The sequence below is a fragment of the Dendrobates tinctorius genome, unplaced genomic scaffold (assembly GCF_039654945.1).
Source record: "Dendrobates tinctorius isolate UK_male_01 unplaced genomic scaffold, ASM3965494v1 ptg000297l, whole genome shotgun sequence".
NCBI classification, from domain to species: domain Eukaryota; kingdom Metazoa; phylum Chordata; class Amphibia; order Anura; family Dendrobatidae; genus Dendrobates; species Dendrobates tinctorius.
In genome coordinates, this window is record NW_027361964.1 from 1,444,267 (window position 1) to 1,468,893 (window position 24,627).

The 24,627-nt window shown below is 48.6% G+C and overlaps 1 protein-coding gene across 1 annotated transcript; it reads left to right on the plus strand.

Moving 5' to 3' along the window:
- The first annotated feature begins 234 nt into the window (after window positions 1-234).
- On the plus strand, window positions 235-24,310 carry LOC141073133 (uncharacterized). Its single transcript, XM_073560493.1, has 7 exons — window positions 235-468; window positions 7,606-7,874; window positions 9,486-9,716; window positions 15,513-15,571; window positions 16,215-16,557; window positions 16,649-16,855; window positions 19,662-24,310. Exons 1-7 carry the CDS (start codon window positions 437-439, stop codon window positions 20,843-20,845), a joined length of 2,325 nt encoding a protein of 774 aa, XP_073416594.1. The 5' UTR covers window positions 235-436; the 3' UTR covers window positions 20,846-24,310.
- Window positions 24,311-24,627: the final 317 nt, after the last annotated feature.

A 24,627-nucleotide genomic window follows, 5' to 3' on the forward strand; every position in this document is an offset into this window, starting at 1 on the left:
CGCCATTACCTGAGGCCTGGTGCTGCCCCATTACCTGAGGCCTGGTGCTGCCCCGCCATTACCTGAGGCCTGGTGCTGACCCGCCATTACCTGAGGCCTGGTGCTGCCCCGCCATTACCTGAGGCCTGGTGCTGACCCGCCATTACCTGAGGCCTGGTGCTGACCCGCCATTACCTGAGGCCTGGTGCTGCCCCGCCATTACCTGAGGCCTGGTGCTGCCCCGCCATTACCTGAGGCCTGGTGCTGGGGTCTCCTCCTCACCCCGAATAACAGGAACCTGCCAGAAAAAGGGAAAGTGAAAGTAGAAAACAGAGGAGGAGGAGGATGGAGGCTGACTTATCGGAAAACACCCAGAGGCAGAGACAGACTGAGGAGAGAAAGAGAGAGACGTAAACGACAGCAACAAGAGAGAGACTACAACCGGAGAGATACAGACATGAGCTACATGAGCTCCAGTCATGGAGGGAGGTGAGTGCTGGACAAGAGCAAAGTCAGCAGCACAGATATGTATACAGTCAGATATATATACTGTCACATATATATACAGTCACCTATATACTGCCACATCTATACAGTCACATGTATATACACAACAGATATATATACAGTCACATCTATACAGTCACATGTATAGTCAGATATATACTGTCACATATATATATACAGTCACCTATATACAGCCACATATATATACACCACAGATATATATACTGTCATATATATACAGTCACATGTATACAATCACATATATATGGTCACATACTGTATATACAGTCACGTCTACACCACAGACATATATATATACGGTCACATAGAAATATTGTCACATATACAGTTCACAATAAAACATGTGAAGTCATATTTGAATGTGACACCAGCAGCTCATGTGCCCCCGACACCAGCAGCTCATGTGCCCCCGACACCAGCAGCTCATGTGCCCCCGACACCAGCAGCTCATGTGCCCCCGACACCAGCAGCTCATGTGCCCCCGACACCAGCAGCTCATGTGCCCCCGACACCAGCAGCTCATGTGCCCCCGACACCAGCAGCTCATGTGCCCCAGACACCAGCAGCTCATGTGCCCCCCCGACACCAGCAGCTCATGTGCCCCAGACACCAGCAGCTCATGTGCCCCCGACACCAGCAGCTCATGTGCCCCCGACACCAGCAGCTCATGTGCCCCCGACACCAGCAGCTCATGTGCCCCCGACACCAGCAGCTCATGTGCCCCCGACACCAGCAGCTCATGTGCCCCAGACACCAGCAGGTCATGTGCCCCCCGACACCAGCAGCTCATGTGCCCCCGACACCAGCAGGTCATGTGCCCCCCCGACACCAGCAGCTCATGTGCCCCCGACACCAGCAGCTCATGTGCCCCCGACACCAGCAGCTCATGTGCCCCCGACACCAGCAGCTCATGTGCCCCCGACACCAGCAGCTCATGTGCCCCCGACACCAGCAGCTCATGTGCCCCCGACACCAGCAGCTCATGTGCCCCCGACACCAGCAGCTCATGTGCCCCAGACACCAGCAGGTCATGTGCCCCCCGACACCAGCAGCTCATGTGCCCCCGACACCAGCAGCTCATGTGCCCCCCCGACACCAGCAGCTCATGTGCCCCAGACACCAGCAGCTCATGTGCCCCCGACACCAGCAGCTCATGTGCCCCCGACACCAGCAGCTCATGTGCCCCCCGACACCAGCAGCTCATGTGCCCCCCGACACCAGCAGCTCATGTGCCCCCCGACACCAGCAGCTCATGTGCCCCCCCCCCCGACACCAGCAGCTCATGTGCCCCCGACACCAGCAGCTCATGTGCCCCCGACACCAGCAGCTCATGTGCCCCAGACACCAGCAGCTCATGTGCCCCAGACACCAGCAGGTCATGTGCCCCCGACACCAGCAGCTCATGTGCCCCCGACACCAGCAGCTCATGTGCCCCAGACACCAGCAGCTCATGTGCCCCAGACACCAGCAGCTCATGTGCCCCCCCGACACCAGCAGCTCATGTGCCCCCCGACACCAGCAGCTCATGTGCCCCAGACACCAGCAGCTCATGTGCCCCAGACACCAGCAGCTCATGTGCCCCCAGACACCAGCAGCTCATGTGCCCCCCGACACCAGCAGCTCATGTGCCCCAGACACCAGCAGCTCATGTGCCCCAGACACCAGCAGCTCATGTGCCCCAGACACCAGCAGCTCATGTGCCCCCCCGACACCAGCAGCTCATGTGCCCCCGACACCAGCAGGTCATGTGCCCCAGACACCAGCAGGTCATGTGCCCCAGACACCAGCAGCTCATGTGCCCCCCCGACACCAGCAGCTCATGTGCCCCCGACACCAGCAGGTCATGTGCCCCAGACACCAGCAGCTCATGTGCCCCAGACACCAGCAGCTCATGTGCCCCCCGACACCAGCAGCTCATGTGCCCCAGACACCAGCAGCTCATGTGCCCCAGACACCAGCAGCTCATGTGCCCCCCGACACCAGCAGCTCATGTGCCCCCCGACACCAGCAGCTCATGTGCCCCAGACACCAGCAGCTCATGTGCCCCCCCGACACCAGCAGCTCATGTGCCCCCCCGACACCAGCAGCTCATGTGCCCCCGACACCAGCAGCTCATGTGCCCCAGACACCAGCAGGTCATGTGCCCCAGACACCAGCAGCTCATGTGCCCCCCCGACACCAGCAGCTCATGTGCCCCCGACACCAGCAGGTCATGTGCCCCAGACACCAGCAGCTCATGTGCCCCAGACACCAGCAGCTCATGTGCCCCCCGACACCAGCAGCTCATGTGCCCCAGACACCAGCAGCTCATGTGCCCCAGACACCAGCAGCTCATGTGCCCCAGACACCAGCAGCTCATGTGCCCCAGACACCAGCAGCTCATGTGCCCCCGACACCAGCAGCTCATGTGCCCCAGACACCAGCAGCTCATGTGCCCCCGACACCAGCAGCTCATGTGCCCCCGACACCAGCAGCTCATGTGCCCCAGACACCAGCAGCTCATGTGCCCCCCGACACCAGCAGCTCATATGCCCCAGACACCAGCAGCTCATGTGCCCCCGACACCAGCAGCTCATGTGCCCCCGACACCAGCAGCTCATGTGCCCCCCGACACCAGCAGCTCATGTGCCCCCCGACACCAGCAGCTCATGTGCCCCCCCGACACCAGCAGCTCATGTGCCCCCCCGACACCAGCAGCTCATGTGCCCCAGACACCAGCAGCTCATGTGCCCCCCCGACACCAGCAGCTCATGTGCCCCCGACACCAGCAGCTCATGTGCCCCCGACACCAGCAGGTCATGTGCCCCCCCGACACCAGCAGGTCATGTGCCCCCCCGACACCAGCAGGTCATGTGCCCCCCCGACACCAGCAGGTCATGTGCCCCCCCGACACCAGCAGGTCATGTGCCCCCCCGACACCAGCAGCTCATGTGCCCCCGACACCAGCAGCTCATGTGCCCCCCCGACACCAGCAGCTCATGTGCCCCCGACACCAGCAGCTCATGTGCCCCCCCGACACCAGCAGCTCATGTGCCCCCCCGACACCAGCAGCTCATGTGCCCCCCCGACACCAGCAGCTCATGTGCCCCCCCGACACCAGCAGCTCATGTGCCCCCCCGACACCAGCAGCTCATGTGCCCCCCCGACACCAGCAGCTCATGTGCCCCCGACACCAGCAGGTCATGTGCCCCAGACACCAGCATCTCATGTGCCCCAGACACCAGCAGCTCATGTGCCCCCCGACACCAGCAGCTCATGTGCCCCAGACACCAGCAGCTCATGTGCCCCAGACACCAGCAGCTCATGTGCCCCAGACACCAGCAGCTCATGTGCCCCAGACACCAGCAGCTCATGTGCCCCAGACACCAGCAGCTCATGTGCCCCAGACACCAGCAGCTCATGTGCCCCCGACACCAGCAGCTCATGTGCCCCCCGACACCAGCAGCTCATGTGCCCCCCGACACCAGCAGCTCATGTGCCCCCGACACCAGCAGCTCATGTGCCCCCCGACACCAGCAGCTCATGTGCCCCCGACACCAGCAGCTCATGTGCCCCCCCGACACCAGCAGCTCATGTGCCCCCCGACACCAGCAGCTCATGTGCCCCAGACACCAGCAGCTCATGTGCCCCCCCGACACCAGCAGCTCATGTGCCCCCCGACACCAGCAGCTCATGTGCCCCCCGACACCAGCAGCTCATGTGCCCCCCGACACCAGCAGCTCATGTGCCCCCGACACCAGCAGCTCATGTGCCCCCGACACCAGCAGCTCATGTGCCCCCGACACCAGCAGCTCATGTGCCCCAGACACCAGCAGGTCATGTGCCCCAGACACCAGCAGCTCATGTGCCCCCCCGACACCAGCAGCTCATGTGCCCCCCGACACCAGCAGCTCATGTGCCCCAGACACCAGCAGCTCATGTGCCCCCCCGACACCAGCAGCTCATGTGCCCCCCCGACACCAGCAGCTCATGTGCCCCCCCGACACCAGCAGCTCATGTGCCCCAGACACCAGCAGCTCATGTGCCCCCCCGACACCAGCAGGTCATGTGGCCCCAGACACCAGCAGGTCATGTGCCCCCCGACACCAGCAGGTCATGTGCCCCCCCGACATCGGCAGGTCATGTGTCCCCCGACACCGGCAGGTCATGTGCCCCCCGACACCGGCAGGTCATGTGCCCCCCGACACCAGCAGCTCATGTGCCCCAGACACCAGCAGCTCATGTGCCCCAGACACCAGCAGCTCATGTGACCCCAGACACCAGCAGGTCATGTGGCCCCAGACACCAGCAGGTCATGTGCCCCCCGACACCAGCAGGTCATGTGCCCCCCGACACCGGCAGGTCATGTGTCCCCCGACACCGGCAGGTCATGTGCCCCCCCGACACCGGCAGCTCATGTGCCCCCCGACACCGGCAGGTCATGTGTCCCTCGACATCGGCAGGTCATGTGCCCCCCGACATCGGCAGGTCATGTGTCCCCCGACACCGGCAGGTCATGTGCCTCAGACACCGGCAGCTCATGTGGCCCCAGACACCAGCAGCTCATGTGGCCCCAGACACCAGCAGCTCATGTGGCCCCAGACACCAGCAGCTCATGTGACCCCAGACACCAGCAGCTCATGTGGCCCCAGACACCAGCAGCTCATGTGGCCCCAGACACCGGCAGCTCATGTGACCCCAGACAGCGGCAGCTCATGTGACCCCCGACACCAGCAGGTCATGTGCCCCTCGACACCAGCAGATCATGTGCCCCCCAACAACAGTAGCTCTTGTGCCCCCCGATACTTGCAGCCCTCACTTTTGCATGCTAGAGCTGCCAATTGTCCCTGGATTTCACCGATTTCGTCTTCTTTGACCATTAGGACTTTACAGTTTGAGCAATTTCCACATCTTTATGTGACAACCACCACCGGCCACTATGGTGCTAATGTGCCGCTGCCGATCTGCAGATACAGAGAGAGTCACCAGAGTTCACCAAGTTTCTGCCCCCTTCCCCCTTGACACAATCCATCGTGCATCAGGGTTGGTTTAGGAAGTGACAATATGGGCGACTGTCCCATGTTTCGCAGGCTCTTGAGGATGGCCACTTCAGGAGCTCGCTAAGGTCTCCCAGGACTGTTCTGTATGTGATGTTATTTGGGAGTTGTTTGTCTTATTGAAGAATACATGGTGTGTTATGTAGGATCGTTAACGGAATTTGCTTGTTTATTATTTGCGCCCTATATTTTATATGGACAGTATACGGCAGGGGTGGGCAAATAATTTTCCTGACGGGCCGTATGAGAGACCATAACTGTTGTGGAAGCCGAACTAATAGCTTGAAATCAATTCTACTCAATATTAGTTTACTACTATTAATTGTATCACTTAATATTGTGCAGAATTAAGTATGGTGACCCCCCTATATATCTTTAAACCCCCCAAACAGCCCCTTATATAAGGCATGAGCCTCACGCAGCCTCTCCATATACTCCATGAGCCCCACACAGCCTCCCTATATACAGCATGAACAGTATACAGCCTTCCCATAGCCTCCCCATGTACTGTTGGTCACCCCATAGAATCCCCATGTTCATACACATGAAAAAAAAAACACCACATACTCACCTCGGTCCCGTTCCCAGGCGCCTTGCTTCTGCAGCTGTCTCCGATGCGCTGACTCTCCGGCGGTCATGACGTCATCGCGTCAGCTGTTTCACACACTGATTGGTGCAGGAAGTGGTCGTAGGCTCCGCCTCCACCATTGCTTTCTGCACCTAGGGAGACAGCGGGCAGGCACGGTGCGGCCGGCGGACCTCAGGTTTCCAGCCCCACAGCTGTCTCGGTCCACGGGCCACACTTTGCCCAGGTCTGGTATATGGCGATGTTACTTTGCCATTTCATAATTCAATTGGAAAACTTTCCTAAAAGGCCAGCAGGAGGGGGAGGCTTTGCTTGTTGTCACATGCCTTATTTTCTAAAGAATGGCGCTATATTCCATTGACTAGTCCTGAACCCAGATCACAATGGAGCTTGATCCTTTATCAGACGCCGAGTCCCACTCACACCCCCCACCGCGGTGATGACCTCACAAGGGGCCCGGTTGTGGGCTGGTCTCAGTCATGATTTTAGGATATCTTAGCGTATACGATAGCTCCTCTCCGGACGAGCGCAGAAGCTTGGGACTGGTCTCGTTTTTTGCATCAGGATTTAATCTATGCTTAGAGACCAAACATGGCCGAGCTGCTGGCGGTTATATGACCTCTGTGGATTTGGGGCCTTATGGCAGGGGTTATAGTAACAAGAATATATATATATTTTTGCCTAGTTATCCCGGTGCTGGAAACGTACGTCTAATTAATATCCGATGTATAGAAATTCCAATATTCTCTGTTTTCTTACGGAGACACGATGTCTGAGCTACTCGTTGTATCTGCAGGGACCATGGCTACTCGGGAAGGGGGCGAGATCTTCCTTTATTCCTCACAAAACCTAATCGCCTTTTCCTGTCTCTCTGTCTATGCCCAATACACGTCCTCCTCAGTCACCGGGGCATAAAGAGGAGTCCATGCGGTGACTGAGCTGCCTCACACCTCTTTGTGCACGGCCATTTTACAGGAAGACAGCTTGAAGTGCTAGCTCCTGTTTTGTTAGGGCAAATGGGAGCGGAAGGAAACAGCAAGGGGGGGATATGAGGGACCTCAAGGATTTTTAACATTTTCTACGACACTAAATATTATTTGGTTGCTCATCTTCATTTTGGTCAATTTTTGGTCTCTCGGTTGTTCCCTTAGTAGTGGTTACTGGAGGTTTGTCGCTGCCATATTGTGGGCATGACCTGTTGGAATTTTGTACCAATCTTTCTCATTTTAAATGTTTTTCACTTGTGTTTTCCTCTGTATAATAAATAATAAAATCTCTACTTTCTATACATCCGGGTGATCCCTTGCATAGCATGCCCCTTGTTCTTGTTTCTGACACCATTGATAAGATATTAAGTGCGCACGGACTATATAACACGGCCTCCACCGCTTTCGCACTTCATGCCGGCGACCGCTCTTCGTCATGTGAAGACCACAGTGCACATGTTGCGTCACACCTTGACTTTTTCTCTTGCAGTAACAAGATTGACGTGGGGATCAGTTCCAGATCTTCAGAGCAAGACTTACAATGGTTAATGGATTTCATAAGAAGGACATTCCGAGATCACGTGTCTGATGTGAAGTATCTGCAGATCTCCAACAGCAATAGAATAGAATGGGAGAGAAACGTGAGGACATGCTCGTACGTGATCCTGTATCACACAAAACGCCAGGGGCGGATCAATATCACAGATGTGGATGGAGCGTTATATGATGAGGAGCTTGAGATACTCTCCATGACTTTAGGTAACAATGATGTCCACACCTTTATTAAATATGGGCGCCATGTAGGTCGCTGACCGCGACTGATATTTTAATAAAACTGTCAAGGTATCAAAGCCTGAGCAGGTCACACAGAACCAGCCACTGTGATCTTTGTGTTGAACATCTCTTCTGTCCGCTATTGTCCAGACAGTTACACGATTGGCCGACGATCAATGAAGAAGGCCGCAGGCTGCTCCCACTAATAGGCCAGTTATCGGGAAACTGACACTGAGCGTATTGTACATACACCTATCATACGATCACTGCAAACCACAATAACCCATGACTACTCGCTACCACCACCAATCATTTTGTATACACAGGCTGACTAGATGCCTGATTTCTGGTAGTGTATGACTTTGAGGTACGGTTTACAGAACAAAAGGAACATAACTATTAAATTATATTTCTAATCTGAAGGGAGGCAGTGTGTATGAAAAATATATAAAAGATTTTACAAAGGGGACAAAACAATACTTCATATACAGTTACAGAAAATAAAAGGGATTAACAAAGGAAACTTGCTAAACCACTCACAGAGACAAGTCAACTTATCCGAAGGAGAGTGCTTCTCAGTGAATGAGACTCTTGTATACACGATGTGTATCTCTCAACATTGAATATAGATCATAATTTGTCTTGAACTTTTATTAGCACCTGAGATCCTGCCTTAGTGTCTAGTCTTGGTTTTCCTTGGCCAACCACAGTCTTACATTTTCAGTATTGGTGACCTCTGTGCAGACTTGGTCTCCACTGGGCAGTAATAGTCTTCTTGTCCTGTCACGTTTTTCCTGGTCAGTATTGGTCTTCACTGTCCACTCTTAGTCACCTCTTTCCAGTCTTGTTTTCCCTTACCCATATTGGTGCTATACACTGACTATTTCTTGTTTCTCCTGTTTAGTTTGTGCCCTCCTTCTCAAATCTTGATTTTCCCTGCTCATACTTTACTGTCCATAATTGATCTTGTCTGTGCAATTTTTGATTACCCCTCTAATTATTAGTCTGTGCTTTCCAGTTTCAGTTTTCTCTAACATGTTCAGGTCTACACTGTATATTTTGGTCTCCCTTTTTAGTCTTGGCAGATTTAGTTTTGGTCTTGCCTGTCATGTATTGTTTTTCCCTGCTCAGTCTTAGTTTTCTCTGTCGATTTTTGATTTTCACTTTCCAGTCTTGGTCTTCACATCATGTCTTGGTCTCACTGTGTAGAAGTGGTCTCCTCTGCATGTCTTGAACTTTGCTGTTTAGTCTTGGTCATCCCTGTCGACTATTGGTCTCCCAGGCCAGTATTGGTGTCACCTGTCCCATGATGGTCTACTGTATTCTCTTGGTCTCTCCCCTGTTCAATCTTTTAGTATTGGTCTCTTTTCCACTTTTGTGCTCTCCTGTACATTTTTGGTCTATGTTGTCTATGTGAGTGGATAAGGAAACATTGATCTTCATCCTGAGACTCTACAGGTGTGAATAAGATCAGACTCTAATGATCGCCAGTGATGTGAGAGGTGTTAGCTGTTTGCCTGTGACTTATCACAGATTCTTTGTCTTCACGTTGTCTTCTCTAATGGTATCTTTTGTTTGAAATGCCCATTTCTTCAGGCAGAAGTAACGTCCTGGTCGTGTTGGATGATTTGGATAATTGCTCAGACACAGAGAAGAAGAGGATCCTGATCTCACAACCCAGCCTAGAGAGGCTTTCTTCTGAGTTCTTCCTTTTTCCTGAAGAAGGCAAAAATAAAGAAGCCATGGAGAAGAAGGCAGATTTCATTAGGTTCCTTGGCATAAAAGCAGCAGCCAGGGATCCACAACCCAACGCCACAAAGAATAAAGGTAGTAAAAGGGGAAAGACATTTGTATGAAATACCAGGTAATGGGATTTGTACTGACAGCATATCCTCACAGACCTTTACCCCGGTTTTAACCCCTCAATGACCACAGCTATTTTTTGTTTTGTGTTTTCGTTTTTCGCTCCCCTTCTTTCCAGAGCCATAACTTTTTTATTTTTCCGTCAATATGGCCGTGTGATGGCTTTTTTTTTGCGGGACGAGTTGTACTTTTGAACAACACCTTTGGTTTTAGCATGTCGTGTACTAGAAAACAGGTAAAAAATCCAAGTGCGGTGAAATTGCAACGAAAGTGCAATCCCACAGTTGTTTTTTGCTTGGCTTTTTTGCTAGGTTCAGTAAATGCTAACACTGACTGGCCATTATGATTCTCCAGGTCATTACGAGTTCACAGACACCAAACATGTCTAGGTTCTTTTTTATCTAAGTGGTGAAAAACAATCCAAAGTTTGTTAAAAAAAAAAAAATTGCACCATTTTCCGATCCCCGTAGCGTCTCCATTTTTTGTGATCTCGGGTTAGGTGAGGGCTTATTTTTTGCAGGCCGAGCTGACGTTTTTAGTGACGCCATTTTGGTGCAGATACAATCTTTTGATCGCCCGTTATTGCATTTCAATGCAGTGTCACAGCGACCAAAAAAATGTCATTTCGGAATTTTGACTTTTTCCTTTCTGCTCCATTTACGGATGGGGTTAATCCTTTTTTTTCATTGATAGATCGGGCGATTCTGAATGCAGCGATACCAAATATGTGTATGTCTGATTTAGTTTTTATTGTTTTATTTTGAATGGGGCGAACGGGGGGTGATTTGAACTTTCATACTTTTTTTTTAATTTTTTTTTAATTGTTAAAAATATTTTTCTTTAACGTTTGGCATGCTTCAATAGTTTCCATGCAAGACTAGAAGCCATAACCCGCTCGGCTCTGCTACATATAGGCAATGATCAGATGACCTCTATGTTGCAGATTTACTCCCTTGCTATGAGCGCCGACCAAAGGTTGGTTCGCATAGCAATCCGGCACTGACAACCATAGAGGTCTCAAGGAGACATCTGGTTGTCATGCCGACGAACCGATGACCCCCGATCACGTGACGGGGGGTCACCGGTGCCCGTATTTCCGACACAATTGCCGAAAGCGTGCATTAAATGCCGCTGTCAGAGTTTGACAGCAATATTTAACCAGTTAGTAGCTGTGGGCGGATCGCGATTCCACCCGCGGCTATTGTTCAAAACAGCTGACATGTCCCAGCTATGATGTGGGCGCACTGCCGGAGCCCTAATCAAAGGGAGGGAGTCTGACATTGGGGTATTGTTATGCCTGATGTCGGTAACGGGTTAATACATTTTTGGAAATTTTCAGCCAGTATTGGCGGGGTGATGGAGAGCGAGGATGCACCAACCACAGGTCCAGGTCCTTGTGGAGGAGCAGAGATTCCCATTAGTTGGAGTTTGCCGTGTGTCTATATAATAAGTGTATAGATGGATAGAGGAGGTTAGACCTTCAGAAGCGGGAGGAGCGGTGAAATATTCTCACCAGTCCAGCCCATAACAACATGTCCATCAGAAGGAGAAGAATGAAGCTCCAGCTCATTGCCCTGACCTCATCTAGTGGCCTGGGCCGGGCCCCCACAGCCTTGTGGCCCCCAACATCCACAGCAGGGGCTACACCGATGATAGCATTAAACAAAATATAAAATACCCATATGTGATATCGCCGCATCCGATCTGTCACAATATAAGGTAAATTATTCCGGCCTAACAAACAAAAAAATCTACCGGCATTTTTGGCCGCCACAACATTGCAGTAAGAGGCGATCAAAACATCTGCCCCAAAATGTATTAATAAAAACATCAGCTCAGCGGCCAAAACAGACCTCACTCAGCGCCAGATCGCAAAAATAAAAATGTAACCGGACAAAAGTAAAAAAAAAAAAAATCCACCACTTAAATAAAAAAATTATATTCACATGTGGGGTATCGGCGCTCTCGTACTGACCCGGGGAGTCACGTTACATGGTCAGTATTACCATATAGTGAACATGGTAACGAAATACCCAAAAAACAATTGTTGAATGGTCATTTTTATTATATTTCACCGCACTTGTAATTTCACTTTCCAGTACATTAAGTGATATGTATTATGGCTGGTGTTATAAAAAGTACAACTCATCCCACAAAACACAAGCCCCCATACGGCTAATGGGCGGAAACATGAAGACGTTATGGCTCTTGGAAGAAGGGGAAGAAAAACAAAAAACTAAAAAATGGAAAATCGCCTAATCGTGAAGGGGTTAATATCCTTGTAATAGCTGTATAATAGCAGCACGGCGCCCCCCGCAGGCTTCAGGCTTTGGATGTTCATGATGCAGTTACTAACAAACTAACGTAATCCTATCTCTAAAATGTCATTGGGGTCTGGCTGGGGTCCGCCTTAATTCCTACAAGTGTCCACAGTTATCAGGCAGAAGCTTAGTGGTCATTAGTGAACCCCCTAGTGACTCCATAACAACACAAGGCAGGAAGTGTTGTCATAGGGAACTTTTTTAGGTCTTTCTTAATTAATTTAGGGAGTCCTTTGTGTGTGGTGGAGCCTGGAATGTATGGAGTCTTGACTGTATATATGTATATATATATGTGGTGACATATGTGTATCTGTGTGCTTTGTGCATACATGCCTTTGTGCTATGTGTATATACCGTTGTGATCGAAAGTTTACACACCCCGGCAGAATTTTTACTTTTTTTGCCTTTTTCAGAGAATATGAAAGATAACACCAAAACTTTTCCTCCACTCCTGGTTAGTGGTTGGGTGAAGCCATTTATTGTCAAACTACTGTGTTTTCTCTTTTTTAATCATAATGACAACCCAAAACATCCAAATCACCCTGATCAAAAGTTCACACACCCCATTTCTAAATACTGTGTATTGCACCCGCTAACAACAATGAGAGCTTGAAGTCTTTTGTGGCAGTTGTGGATGAGGTTCTTTATTTTCTCAGATGGTAAAGCTGCCAACTCTTCTTGGCAAAAAGCCTCCAGTTCCTGTAAATTCCTGGGCTGTCTAGCATGAACTGCGGCTTGAGATCTCCCCAGATTGGCTCAATGATATTGAGGTCAGGAGACTGAGATGGCCACTCCAGAACCTTCACTTTGCTCTCCTGTAGCCAATGACAGGTCGACTTGGCCTTGTGTTTTGGGTCGTTGTCATGTTGGAACGTCCAAGTACGTGATGATGATTGCAAGTTTTCCTCCAGTATTTGCTGATAGCGTGCTGCATTCATCTTTCCTTCAACTTTGACCAAGTTTCCTGTGCCTTTGTAGCTCACACATCCCCAAAGCCATACTTGTTTAACCCACGGAGTGAGAGGACAATACGGTCAGAATATGGTCCCTTAGACTGCTCACTATTAACCCCCAGAACTAAAACCCTACTTGTGCAACAACGATATCACACAGCTAGATTATAGTGAACCCAAGCATCAGTAAAGCAGATTTCGAAGTGATGAATATCAGTCTGTGGCACACACGGGCACATATATACACACAGAGACCCACTGCTCCCAGCCAACCGGCTAATAATGGGCAAAGGGTAACTTACCTATGATGTCTTTGTTGCACAAGTAGGGTTTTAGTTCTGGGGGTTAATAGTGACCTCATTGTCCTAATTGCCCATGTCCTCTCACCCCGTGGGTTAAACAAGTGTGGGTTAATAGAAGGGGAAATACAGGGTCATTAAGGGACAGTCGACGCTGAGCTGGGGCACCAATTCAAATTAGGCTGTTAACCTCCGCTGTCAGGTAGGGATCTCTAAATAGGGACTTGGAGGATATTTTTCCTTTCCCCCTCCCCCCCTTTAATCTAAAAGTAATTTGTCTTTTCAGTCACTGACTAAAATCTCATGTATTCGCATATCTGATTTGGTGTTTAATCTTTATGGTGCTTGTGGCTGGTGATTTGATTGTGCTTTTAGGGGGTACTTCTTAATGTGCATCTTTACCCCTGTGTATCACATCTTGGTTATTTGGAATTTTTTGGTGTTTTGTCCTTTATAATTAGGGTCGAACAGGTTGTTTAGGGACAGCCGCCGTGGAGCAGTGGCGCCATTTGGATCTCAAGAGGGTGTCTACCTATAGTTAGGGCCTAATAGGGCTATACAGGCCTTCCTAACCCCCATTTTTTGGTCACTTTTTTCTTTCATTTTTGTGCACCATTGTGTGATTTTGATCAGCAAATTAGTTGCTTGGTTTTTTCATTTTTTCATTTTTTGTTTTTTGATGGTTTTTAATGTGATTAATTAATAACGGTCATTTTTTATGGTATTAATTTTTTTTTGATGAGCCCCTTTTGTAGAGCTAATCTTTTGTGATTGTCAATAATTACTTGTTTTTACAGAGCCCCTGATTTTCCATTGGTTAATCACAGTTTGAACGCTGCTGACTGGCATTATCAATTTCTTGGATATCTTTTTGTATCCCTTTCCTGTTTAATTACCTTTTCCCGTAGATCCATTGACAATTCTTTTGCTTTCCCCATGACTCACCATCCAGAAATGTCAGTGGCTGGATGAAAGGTGCAAGAGTCTGTCTGGATCCCAGAAAATCAATCCGCTTTTATGCACTCACACTGATTACAAGCAAAGAGTTCACAGGTGAGGATGTTACCTTTAGTAGCCAATCAAACCCATCTGTGTCAACGTCTGTGCAAGTTATCAGGCCACAATCACCAGGGTATGTAAACTTTTGATCAGGGTCATTTGGATGTTTTGGGTTTTCATTATGATTTAAAAAGAGAAAACACAGTAGTCTGACAATAAATGGCTTCACCCAACCACTAACCATGAGTGGAGAAAAAGTTTTGGTGTTATCATTCATATTCTCTGAGAAAAGGCCAAGAAAGCAAAAATTCTGCCGGGGTATGTAAACTTTTGAGCACAACTGTGCATACTGTATGTGTGTAACATAGAATGTATGTGGCATGTACTGTGTGTAACATCCACATTTATAAATCCTAGCGCAGACAAGTTCATAGGTGAAATCATCAGCAATCGCCCAGCGAATGAGAGAAATGCTGCCTAGTCATCAAATGATTGGATTGTTTATGGTGGAACAAAAATCCTTGTTCTCGGCAGCACATCGCGCGGTGTAAACTGCAGATGTGCTGCTGATAACATGATACTGTATGGGGACAGACTGATGTGCTAGTGATCGTTCTGTGCCCATGATTGTTCCTCAGACGGTGTAAAGAGGCCGGAAAACAAGCGTCAAACGACTTCATTATTGCCGATCACACTCGTTTAACGGCCTGAACTCAGCGCACTTAAATACAACCGAAATGTCTGAGTGATGGTGCAATATGTGATCATTTAGGGCCCCACTCTAAACTCTTGCCCAGGGCCCCACGCTGTTTAAAACAGGCCTTAAGGCCAGGTGAAGCCACAGTATCTGATTACTGGGAGCTGCACCTGCAGTTGTCACCATCGCTGCAGTCCGGGACACCATGCACACGGGTCCAGCTTCACCTCGTCTTCAGAAGGGTGAGGACCCCAAACCCCTCCTGAGGTGCAGTATTCTAGTAAAGTGGGCTGACAGGCTGCAGCTCACATCACCACCACCACCGATGGCCACGTGTAGACATAGACGTCTCCCGACAGAGTTTAACAAGAACATTCTTTTGTTTCCAAAGTTGCTCAGTCCGCGGCACTAAACTCAAGACTCAATGATACAAGAGCAACGGTAAGGAAGTCCATGCTGCAGGCGGTTGGTAACTTTCCCTTTCTCCACAGATCCATCCAGCTCCTTCTTTCCTGGCATTCATGGCATCTCTTCATGGTTCTCACGTGATGTAAGTCTGATAAACACTGAGCTTCTCTTCTGCTGTTTTGCCCAATATACAGGATGGACTGTGCCGGGACCCAATGAGACCTGATCATGTCATGTCTTACGGCCAGTCACTGGTGAATTACAAGTCCATAAAGGGAGCTCCTCACTGAGCTTTTAGGGGCAAATATGGCTCCTTCACTAGGGCCCTCAGCGTAGACATTGATGCCTTTGTGCAATTTCCAGAGTCCCTCCTCATATCTGGCCAACTTTGCAGAGGGAGACATAAGCCCCACCATACTCTATAAATGGCCAACAGCTCGTTGATGCCTCCTCGGCCGAGTCTCTCATACTCAGGAGCGCTCGCTTCGGCTATTGGGCGTTCAGCCATCTTTAATCCAATGGGGCATTTTCAGACACATCTCGCCCCTCTACAGTATATAAGAGTAATCTCCTGGGTGGGAGGGGTGGCTGCACCGATACCGAAATCTGGTGATGCATAAAAAACAATTTCCAGGAAAGTTTAGTGCTAACGTGTAGAGGACATGGTGCTCATTGTACAGACCGCTAGCGCTATGGGATTGTGCATTTCCCCAGATGAGAAATGGCGGCCTTCCCCCTATGATTGGTCACATGGCAGCCGCTCACAAATCTTCTTCTACTTTCAGAATAGCAGCAAAACAATTACAAATTACAGACCGAAATTACCTTCCATTGATATTGATATCGCATCATTACGACCACAATCAAGAATGAAAATCGGCATTTTCTCAAGGTCTGCGGAAAATAACTACAGCTGGCTGACGGAATGGCTGAAGACCACGTATATGACGAGACCAGTGGATGTCCATGCTGTCTACATCAGCAATGCCTCCTCACCTTTTTACAGAGAGCTCTCAAACTGCTCCTTCGCCATCTTGTATCACACAAAAAAACACGGACGAATCAACATCACGGACGTCACCGACAACTTATACGATGAGGAGCTCCGGGACCTCTCCAGGACTCTTGGTGGGTAGGACATGACTCCATCATCTCAGAAGTTCTAGAAAGTTTGTAAGAAATTCCGTAGATCTGTGACTTTTTTTCCTTTTCCTTACAGGTAAAGAAAATGTCATTGTGGTGATTGATGACCTGCAGAACGCCGACTCATCTGAGAAGGCCCGAATACTGAGCAACCAGCCCAGCATTGGCCGACGGGCCCAAGGACTGTTTCTGTTCAACGAAAAAAGTAAAAACAGTGAAAACCTGGAAGAAATAAATCAAATCCTGAGGAAGAAAATACCGAGCAATGAAGACATGATCAGTGGTGAGTATCACTGAGCCAGGTTTTCTCGTCGGTCATACTGCCACATGTCTATGATAACTGGTGTCACGTAGGAAATGTCTCCACTGTTTACTGTTTATACGAGGCCAGGGTTAGGGAGAACAGACTGGGCAACTGCCCAGGGCTCTTACACAAAGAGAGGCCTCTGCTGTCTATAAAAGGAGTAGGTGGGCGGCTTCCTATATGGAGTATTCATTCTACAGGCTTAATCTGCCGACTCTGTGGTCCTCAGCGAGCAGAGGATCCGGCGCCCAAACAGGAGGGGAGCCAGAGCAGAAGAGCGCAATGCTGACTGCCGCCCCTGTAATGGAGCTGCAGACAACACCAGGCAGCGCAGCCCTTCGACAGGAGAAGGAGCTGACATGTCTGCATCTCCCCCACTTCTCCTGCAGTGCTCATTGTCATCTGCAGCTCCATTGCGGTGGCCGAGGTCAGCGGTGCACTACGCACCAGTGTTCCGCCTCTTCTCCTGTCTGTGCGCCGGACTGCCGCTGCTGAGCATCTGCGCATAGCGTATGCGGTGCTGCATGTGACACAGTCGTTATATTGCACGGCAGCGCCTGTCCGGGCACAGTGCAGCGGCTGAGATTCCACCTTACAGACGTGCGCCCCTAGCCAGCAGCAGAGGACCGGTCACTGGGGAGCTTGATGCTGCGCCTCGTCAGCAGTCACTCAGTAAACCTACACACCAGGCATCGACCCCCTAAAGTAAGAAATGTGAAAGTACCAAAAATGAGAAAGAAAAACACAAACACAAAGTGATTAAAAATCAAACTGATCGACGCCTCTGGTCCCCGCCTGAATCCAGGACAGGCCGCTCCTTGGCCTCCACCAGCACCAAAGATGATGATGTCACATGCACAGGAGCACTGGGGGCTGTGATTGGCTGCAGTAGTCAGGTGATGTGAGCCATGCTTCCTGTGACACACTGTTCAGATCACGTGACCACTGCAGCCGATCACAGGACGCACTGGTCTTTGCGGTATGCGGTGAGCTATCACTCCTGCTACCTGTAAGGCTACACATCCATAGGCTCACTTTTGAGTCTGTAAATCGTCCTTTGTGCAGCTCTCAAGAGGTGTGAGGACTTCAGAGCGGCGTCTTGTGTGATCAGAGGGGTCACAGGACCCGGACCCCACAGTCAACGGCAATACACAGGCTGCAGTCTATAAATGTTTTAGAAAGCGATAGTTACACTTTAACCCCTTATTGACTTTTTTTGTGCCTCGGCACTTCTGCCTGTTTCCTCCTCTTTTTCCAAGAGCCGTAACTTTTTCATTTTTCCATTGGCTTTGCCATATGTGGGCTGCTTGTCTTTGGGATGAATTGTGAGTGCAATGGATGGCCATGCTGGTAATCATCTTAATATCTGCTATATACTGTGTTGCTGGAGCTGCTCCTCGGTGCCGCCTCACCCTTCGGGGAGGTTACGCCACAGATCTGGGGGCACGGCCAGCCCCCACCAAGCTACATGGCCTGTGTGTTCCAGCTTTGCTTTGCGTGTTTGAGACCACCTTCCCCCTTCCACTCGGGATCTCTGCCTGCTCAGTCACACAGTGTACAGCACCTACTATGGTGATGAATGTCAGCTCTATAGACATGAAGGAGTGTCCAGGAGAATGGTTTATCTCCCTGGAGTTCCCCGGTAACAGCAGTGACTGGAGCTAGTTCTGATCGCTGCTGCTGGAGGCAGATGCCGGCTGTGTAACAGCTCGAGTCTACTCCACACAGACCGACGTGGTTAATAAAAGACATAGTCACATATTAAGAAGTTACACACATTGACTTGACTTCTTTTTGCTGAAAGTCAGACATCCAGCTCGGTGTAATGAATTAGTCTACCGTCGCTGCGGTGGCCACGAGGTCCTGCCCAACATTCAGTCAATGACTGCTGTAAGATGACGAGAAATGGACTTCAAAAGAAAAAACTCAAGACAGTGGGGTATAGTAAACACAACGTCTAGCATGAAACTTATAACCTAAAAACAAATTTTATTATTAAATCATTAAAATACTCACAAGGACAAATTTACCAAAATGTGGCAACCAAGCCGGTCCAACAATAGAAATATGTGGTGGATATCAATGTGTCTTAGGCCCCATTGAACCCTAGTACACCATTCCTTGCAGCGGAGGTTGGCACCTTATCTTGAACGCAAAGTGGCGCCCCTGCTCAATGTCGGCTTGCCCTTAGTATACCCTAAAAATCCCTGGCTGTACAGTGGGACACAAAGTATATGCTGTCAAGGCTCAAACCAACGTGCCGCGATAGTAAGCTGTAAAGGACAGGGTGTACAAGTGAACCAAAGGAGGTGTGTCCACATAATGGTGGTCTATAGTACCGACCAAGAAAGTTACCACCGTAGGAGCCCATACAGTACACTCCAACCACAAAACAACAAAAATAGTCAACCAGATACTTTGGGTTTAACCCCGGACTGGACAAAGCAGCATTTCAAGGGTGCTGATACTGCCTCCATCTTTTGACAATGAGTGAGCTGACTTGGTCAGTTACTACTAATTAATCAATATGTTTGAGAAGATCACTCACCGCACACATGGTGATATATGTGATATTGAAAAAAAACTGTGATTCTGTACATCGAACAGTCAGTTAGGAATGGACTTCACCACAGAAGCCATTAACATAAGACCCAAGTCAGCCTTTCCACGGCCCAAATAGTTCCCTTCCTGACGTCACATTCACAGAGGCTCACGTGCAGATGATTGGATGTAGACTGAATCTTTGCTCATGATGATCACTTCTTTTTTATTCCTTTACATGTAGATTATCGACAGGACACTGCTGTTAGGAAACATAAAGACTCAAGCATGTCTGGAAGGTCCCCAGATTCATCTCATTCCCAGGACAGCAGGGTACACAAGGAGCCCACACCTTCATGGAGTCAACCTACAGAAAGCAGACAAAAATCTGAGAACTTCACTGCTTATGTCACAACGTGGAAAGGAGCTGATGATTCAGGACCAGAAGCAAAAAAGAGAACTCTTGACCCCACCGGGCTGAATCCTGATAGTTCTCAGGTCTCTGCTGACTTGGGAAGTGCAATCCAAGAAGCAATCACTTATTCTACCTTATTTTCTGAGGCAATTAGTTTGGCAAATAGGAAATGGCAGGAGTATCTGCAACTCAAAGAAAAAGAGTCCAGAGACATGAGGGAGGAAAAAGAAAGGATCCAAAGAGAAAATGCAGAACTGAAATGTGAGAATAACCATCTAGTTATGAAGCTGAGAGAAAGTGAGGACAAACACAAACAGCAACGAGAATCATACGTCAAGACCTTGGAAGAGAAGGAATGCACCATACAGAAGTCCCGCCAAGATCTGCGCGACAAGGATAGCATTATGGCAAAAAATCAAGAAACCCACCGTAAGATGGAAGACAAAATAAACGAGTTAAAGGAGAAACTCGGAGAAAAAGAAAAACTATTAATAGAGGAAATGCGAAGCAGGAATCAGACAGAGCGCGCCATGGAGAAGCTCCACCAAGATCTGCGCAACAAGGATAAAATCAGAGAGGAAAATCGAGACACAATCCGGAAGATGGAAGAGAAAATCCAACAGCTACAAAATCATAATCATGGAATGGAAACTAATGCAAGACAAGAACAAGGTGGACATGAATCCCAACGATGCAAAGTGAGGAGCCCAATACCTGGACAAGAAGCTGATAAAACAAGTCCTAATCAGGACGTGAAGAAATATGAGTGGAAGGAAGAAGGGTCTTCATGGGACCGAACTCAATGGAATACTGCTATGTCTAATCCGGGGCAGAGACCTGCAGAGGCACAAAGTCTGAGAGAAGCGAACGAGCAGATACAGGAGCTGAGACGTAGAATACAACAGAAGGACGAGGAAATCCAGAATCTGAAGACTCGGCTGCAGAATCATGAAATATTAATAAACGATCTACTGGAGGCATCTGAGGGAACGAAAAAGAAACCAAAGAGTTGATCAAAGTCTACACCCTACAGGGACTGCAGAACAGATGATCTAATCTTCTCTGCTAGCCTGTCCTCAATGCAAACAGCCTGAACCAGGACGTGCGCCCCCGCCCCATCTCACCATGATCTAATCACATAGTAACCTAGTTAGTAAGGCCGAAAAAAGCCATTTGTTCATCCAGTTCAGCCTATATTCCATCAGAATAAGTCCCCAGATCTCCGTCCTTCTAAAGAACCTAACAATAACTGTAAGATACAATATTGTTACGCTCCAGGAAGACATCCAGGCCTCTCTTGAACCCCTCGACTGAGTTCGCCATCACCACCTCCTCAGGCAAGGAATTCCAGATTCTCACTGCCCTAACAGTAAAGAATCCTCTTTTATGTTGGTGGACAAACCTTTTCTCCTCCAGACGCAGAGAATGCCCCCTTGTGACTGTCACCTTCCTTTGTATAAACAGATCCTCGGAGAGATATTTGTATTGTCCCCTTATAGACTTATACATGGTTATTAGATCGCCCCTCAGTCGTCTTTTTTCTAGACTAAATAATCCTAATTTTGCTAATCTCTCTGGGTATTGTAGTTCCCCCATCCCCTTTATTAATTTTGTTGCCCTCCTTTGTACCCGCTCTAGTTCCATTATATCCTTCCTGAGCACCGGTGCCCAAAACTGTACACAGTCCTCCATGTGCGGTGTAACCAGGAATTTGTACAGAGGCAGTATAATGCTCTCATCATGTGTATCCAGACCTCTTTTTATGCACCCCATGATCCTGTTTGCCTTGGCAGCTGCTGCCTGGCACTGGCACGTATTCAATAATTTTTAAAAAACAAGTGTCTCTGAGGAATGTGCACTGGGATTTGGTCCTGATAAATCACCTCTTATAAGGCCGCTAAGGCTCCCTACTGTAGTGCCAGACGCTTCTACACTAAGGCTTATTTTCACCTGATTCCTGACATATGACCCCACACAGCTGAATGTGCAGTGTGTCGGACCCTTGGATTATCTGTAGGTACGTAATGATGCGTTACCATTATTTGTGAGCGAATCTGCAAAATTCTACTTCCAGATCTAATCGGATTTGACTGGGAAATTCAATTCTGGACAATTTTACTGGATGAAAATGAATTTCTGGTGAAAGCTGTTAATCATGTTCTGAGGTTTCCCCAGACCCCGGGGCAAAATAAGCAGAAGGGTTAAAATACACAGATATTGTACTCACCTGTCCTAGGCCCTCACCTCTCCTGGTGCTGCAGCTCCTCGCCTGCTCCTCCGCTGGCTTGCTTACTCTCACGGTCTTCTATTATGTCTTCCCTGTTCGGTCCCACCTGTGCTGACTAGTCCTCAAGTGACGGTGTGATGTTATGATGTCCACTCAGGACAAGACAGTGCCGGCGGGGCAAAAATGTGAAGAACTGAGCCGGAGCGAAGAAGTGAGTCAGCGGAGGACCAGGGGCAGGGAGCGGCGCGCTGGACTGGTGAGAGGAGGGTATAAAGGTCTTTCTATTATTTTTCCCCTTCTCAGTCCTGCATTCCAGTGAATCGAATTATAGATATTTTGTGTTATAACAAATACAAATTTTTAGTGAAATTCGTAGTGAATTCTAATTGGCTGAATTCGATTTGCCCCTCTTCAGTTACCAAGCGATGTCCCTATTGTGTGTATTATGGGGGTTGTAGTAATCACAGAAAAAGTGATCATATGGAATGAATGATGTAAAGTTTCATTATGATGAGCTGCCTACCCACGTGACTACAGCAGCCAATCACTGGCCTTTATGGTGTTGCTCCAGCCAAGTGGGCAGCACTCGGGTGTGGAGCTGGAACACAGAGGGTTAATAGGGGAGATTGTTTTTTTATTTTATCACACTCTTCCATTTCTTTGATGTCAGACAGCCCCTTTATTGGTTCAGACGACAGTAATCCAGCCCCATAGAAGTTTCCATCCACATCTCCCCCAGAATGAGTGGTCGACCTGTCATAATCTAATCCAGTAATTCCTGCCATAAACTATAGATGCAGGTGTGATCGCTCCATGTGAGCTGGGGGGTGGATCATCTACTGAGGGCTCCAGTCCTGTAATGTCCTCACAAGCTAGACATCATGCCGCGATCCAGAGAAATTCTAGAACAAATGAGAAACAAAGTAATAATAATAATAATCTTTATTTTTATATAGCGCTAACAAATTCCGCAGCGCTTTACAGTTTTCACACATTATCATCACTGTCCCCAATGGGGCTCACAATCTAAATTCCCTATCAGTATGTCTTTGGAATGTGGGAGGAAACCGGAGTACCCGGAGGAAACCCACACAAACACGGGGAGAACATACAAACTCCTTGCAGATGTTGTCCTTGGTGGGATTTGAACCCAGGACCCCAGCGCTGCAACGCTAACCACTGAGCCACCGTGCCGCCCTAAGTAATTGAGATCTATCAGTGTGGAAAAGGTGATAAGGCCATTTCTAGAGCTTTGGGACTCCAGCGAATCTCACATAGAGCTATTATCCACAAATGGCGAAAGCAAGGAACAGTGGTGAACCTCCCCAGGAGTGGCAAACTGACCAAAGTTACTCCAAGAGCGCAGCGACGATTCATCCAAGAAGTCATAAAGACCCCAACATCCAAAGAACTGCAGGTCTCACTTGGCTCAGTTAAGGTCAGTGTTCATGACTCCACCATAAGAATGAGACTGGGCAAAAAAGGCCGGCATGGCTGAGTTCAAACACAAAAACCACTGCTGAGCAATAAGAACAAAAAGAGTCGTCTCCGTTTTGCCAGAAAACATCTTGATGATCCCCAAGACTTTTGGGAGAATACTCTGAGGACTGATGAGACAAAAGATGAACTTTTTGGAAGGTGTATGTCCCATTACATACAGCATAGAAGTAACACAGCATTTCAGAAAAGGAACATCATACCAACAGTAAAATATGGTGGAGGCAGTGTAATGGTCTGGGGCTATTTTCTGCTTCAGGACTTGGAAAACTTGCTGTGGTAAATGGAACTATGACTTCTGCTGTTTGCCAAAAAATACTGAAGGAAAATGCCCGGCCATCTGTTCGTGACTTCAAGCTGAAGCGCACTTGGGTTATGCAGCAGAACAATGATCCAAAACACACCTCTAAATGGCTCAAGAAAAAAAAACTAATTACGACTTTGGAGTGGCCTAGTCAAAGTCCTGACCTTAATCCGATTGAGATGTTACCATGACCTTAAAAAGGCGGATCATGCTCGGAAACCCTCCAATATAGCTGAATTACAATAATTCTGCAGAGATGAGCGGCCAAAATTCCTCCAGAGCGTTGTAAAAGACTCATTACCAGTTATCGCAAACGATTGATTGCAGTTGTTGCTGCTAAGGGCGGCCCAACCAGTTATTACTTTTAGGGGGCAATCACTTTTTCACACAGGACCCTGGAGGTTTGGATTTCTTTTCCCTTTAATAATAAAGAGCTTCATTTATAATCTGCATTTTTGTGATTACTTGTGTTATATTTGTCTAATATTTACATTTGGTGATTTGAAACTTTTAAGTGTGAGAAATATGCGAAAGAATAGGAAATCGGGAAGGGGCAAACACTTTTTCACACAACTGTATCTCTCCTATTCACGAGTGTCACCTGGTATTATATGACTGTTATAGAGCCCACTGGGGTTATATCAGTGTTATTGCTCCCCAAATTTTACCTACATCTTAATACACCCCTACAGTAACATACATGTTATTGTATCTCTTTTCATGGAAAAAAGCAAGTAAAACTTACGAAATTCATTGCTCAAGGACAG

Bases quoted from the DNA above. Each gene is read 5' to 3' on its own strand.
- LOC141073133 (XM_073560493.1), top strand. From the start codon at position 437: ATGAGCTACATGAGCTCCAGTCATGGAGGGAG. The intron at 15,572-16,214 runs GTAAGTCTGATA...TTCTACTTTCAG, and splicing joins CTTCATGGTTCTCACGTGAT to AATAGCAGCAAAACAATTAC. The intron at 16,558-16,648 runs GTGGGTAGGACA...TTTTCCTTACAG, and splicing joins GGACCTCTCCAGGACTCTTG to GTAAAGAAAATGTCATTGTG.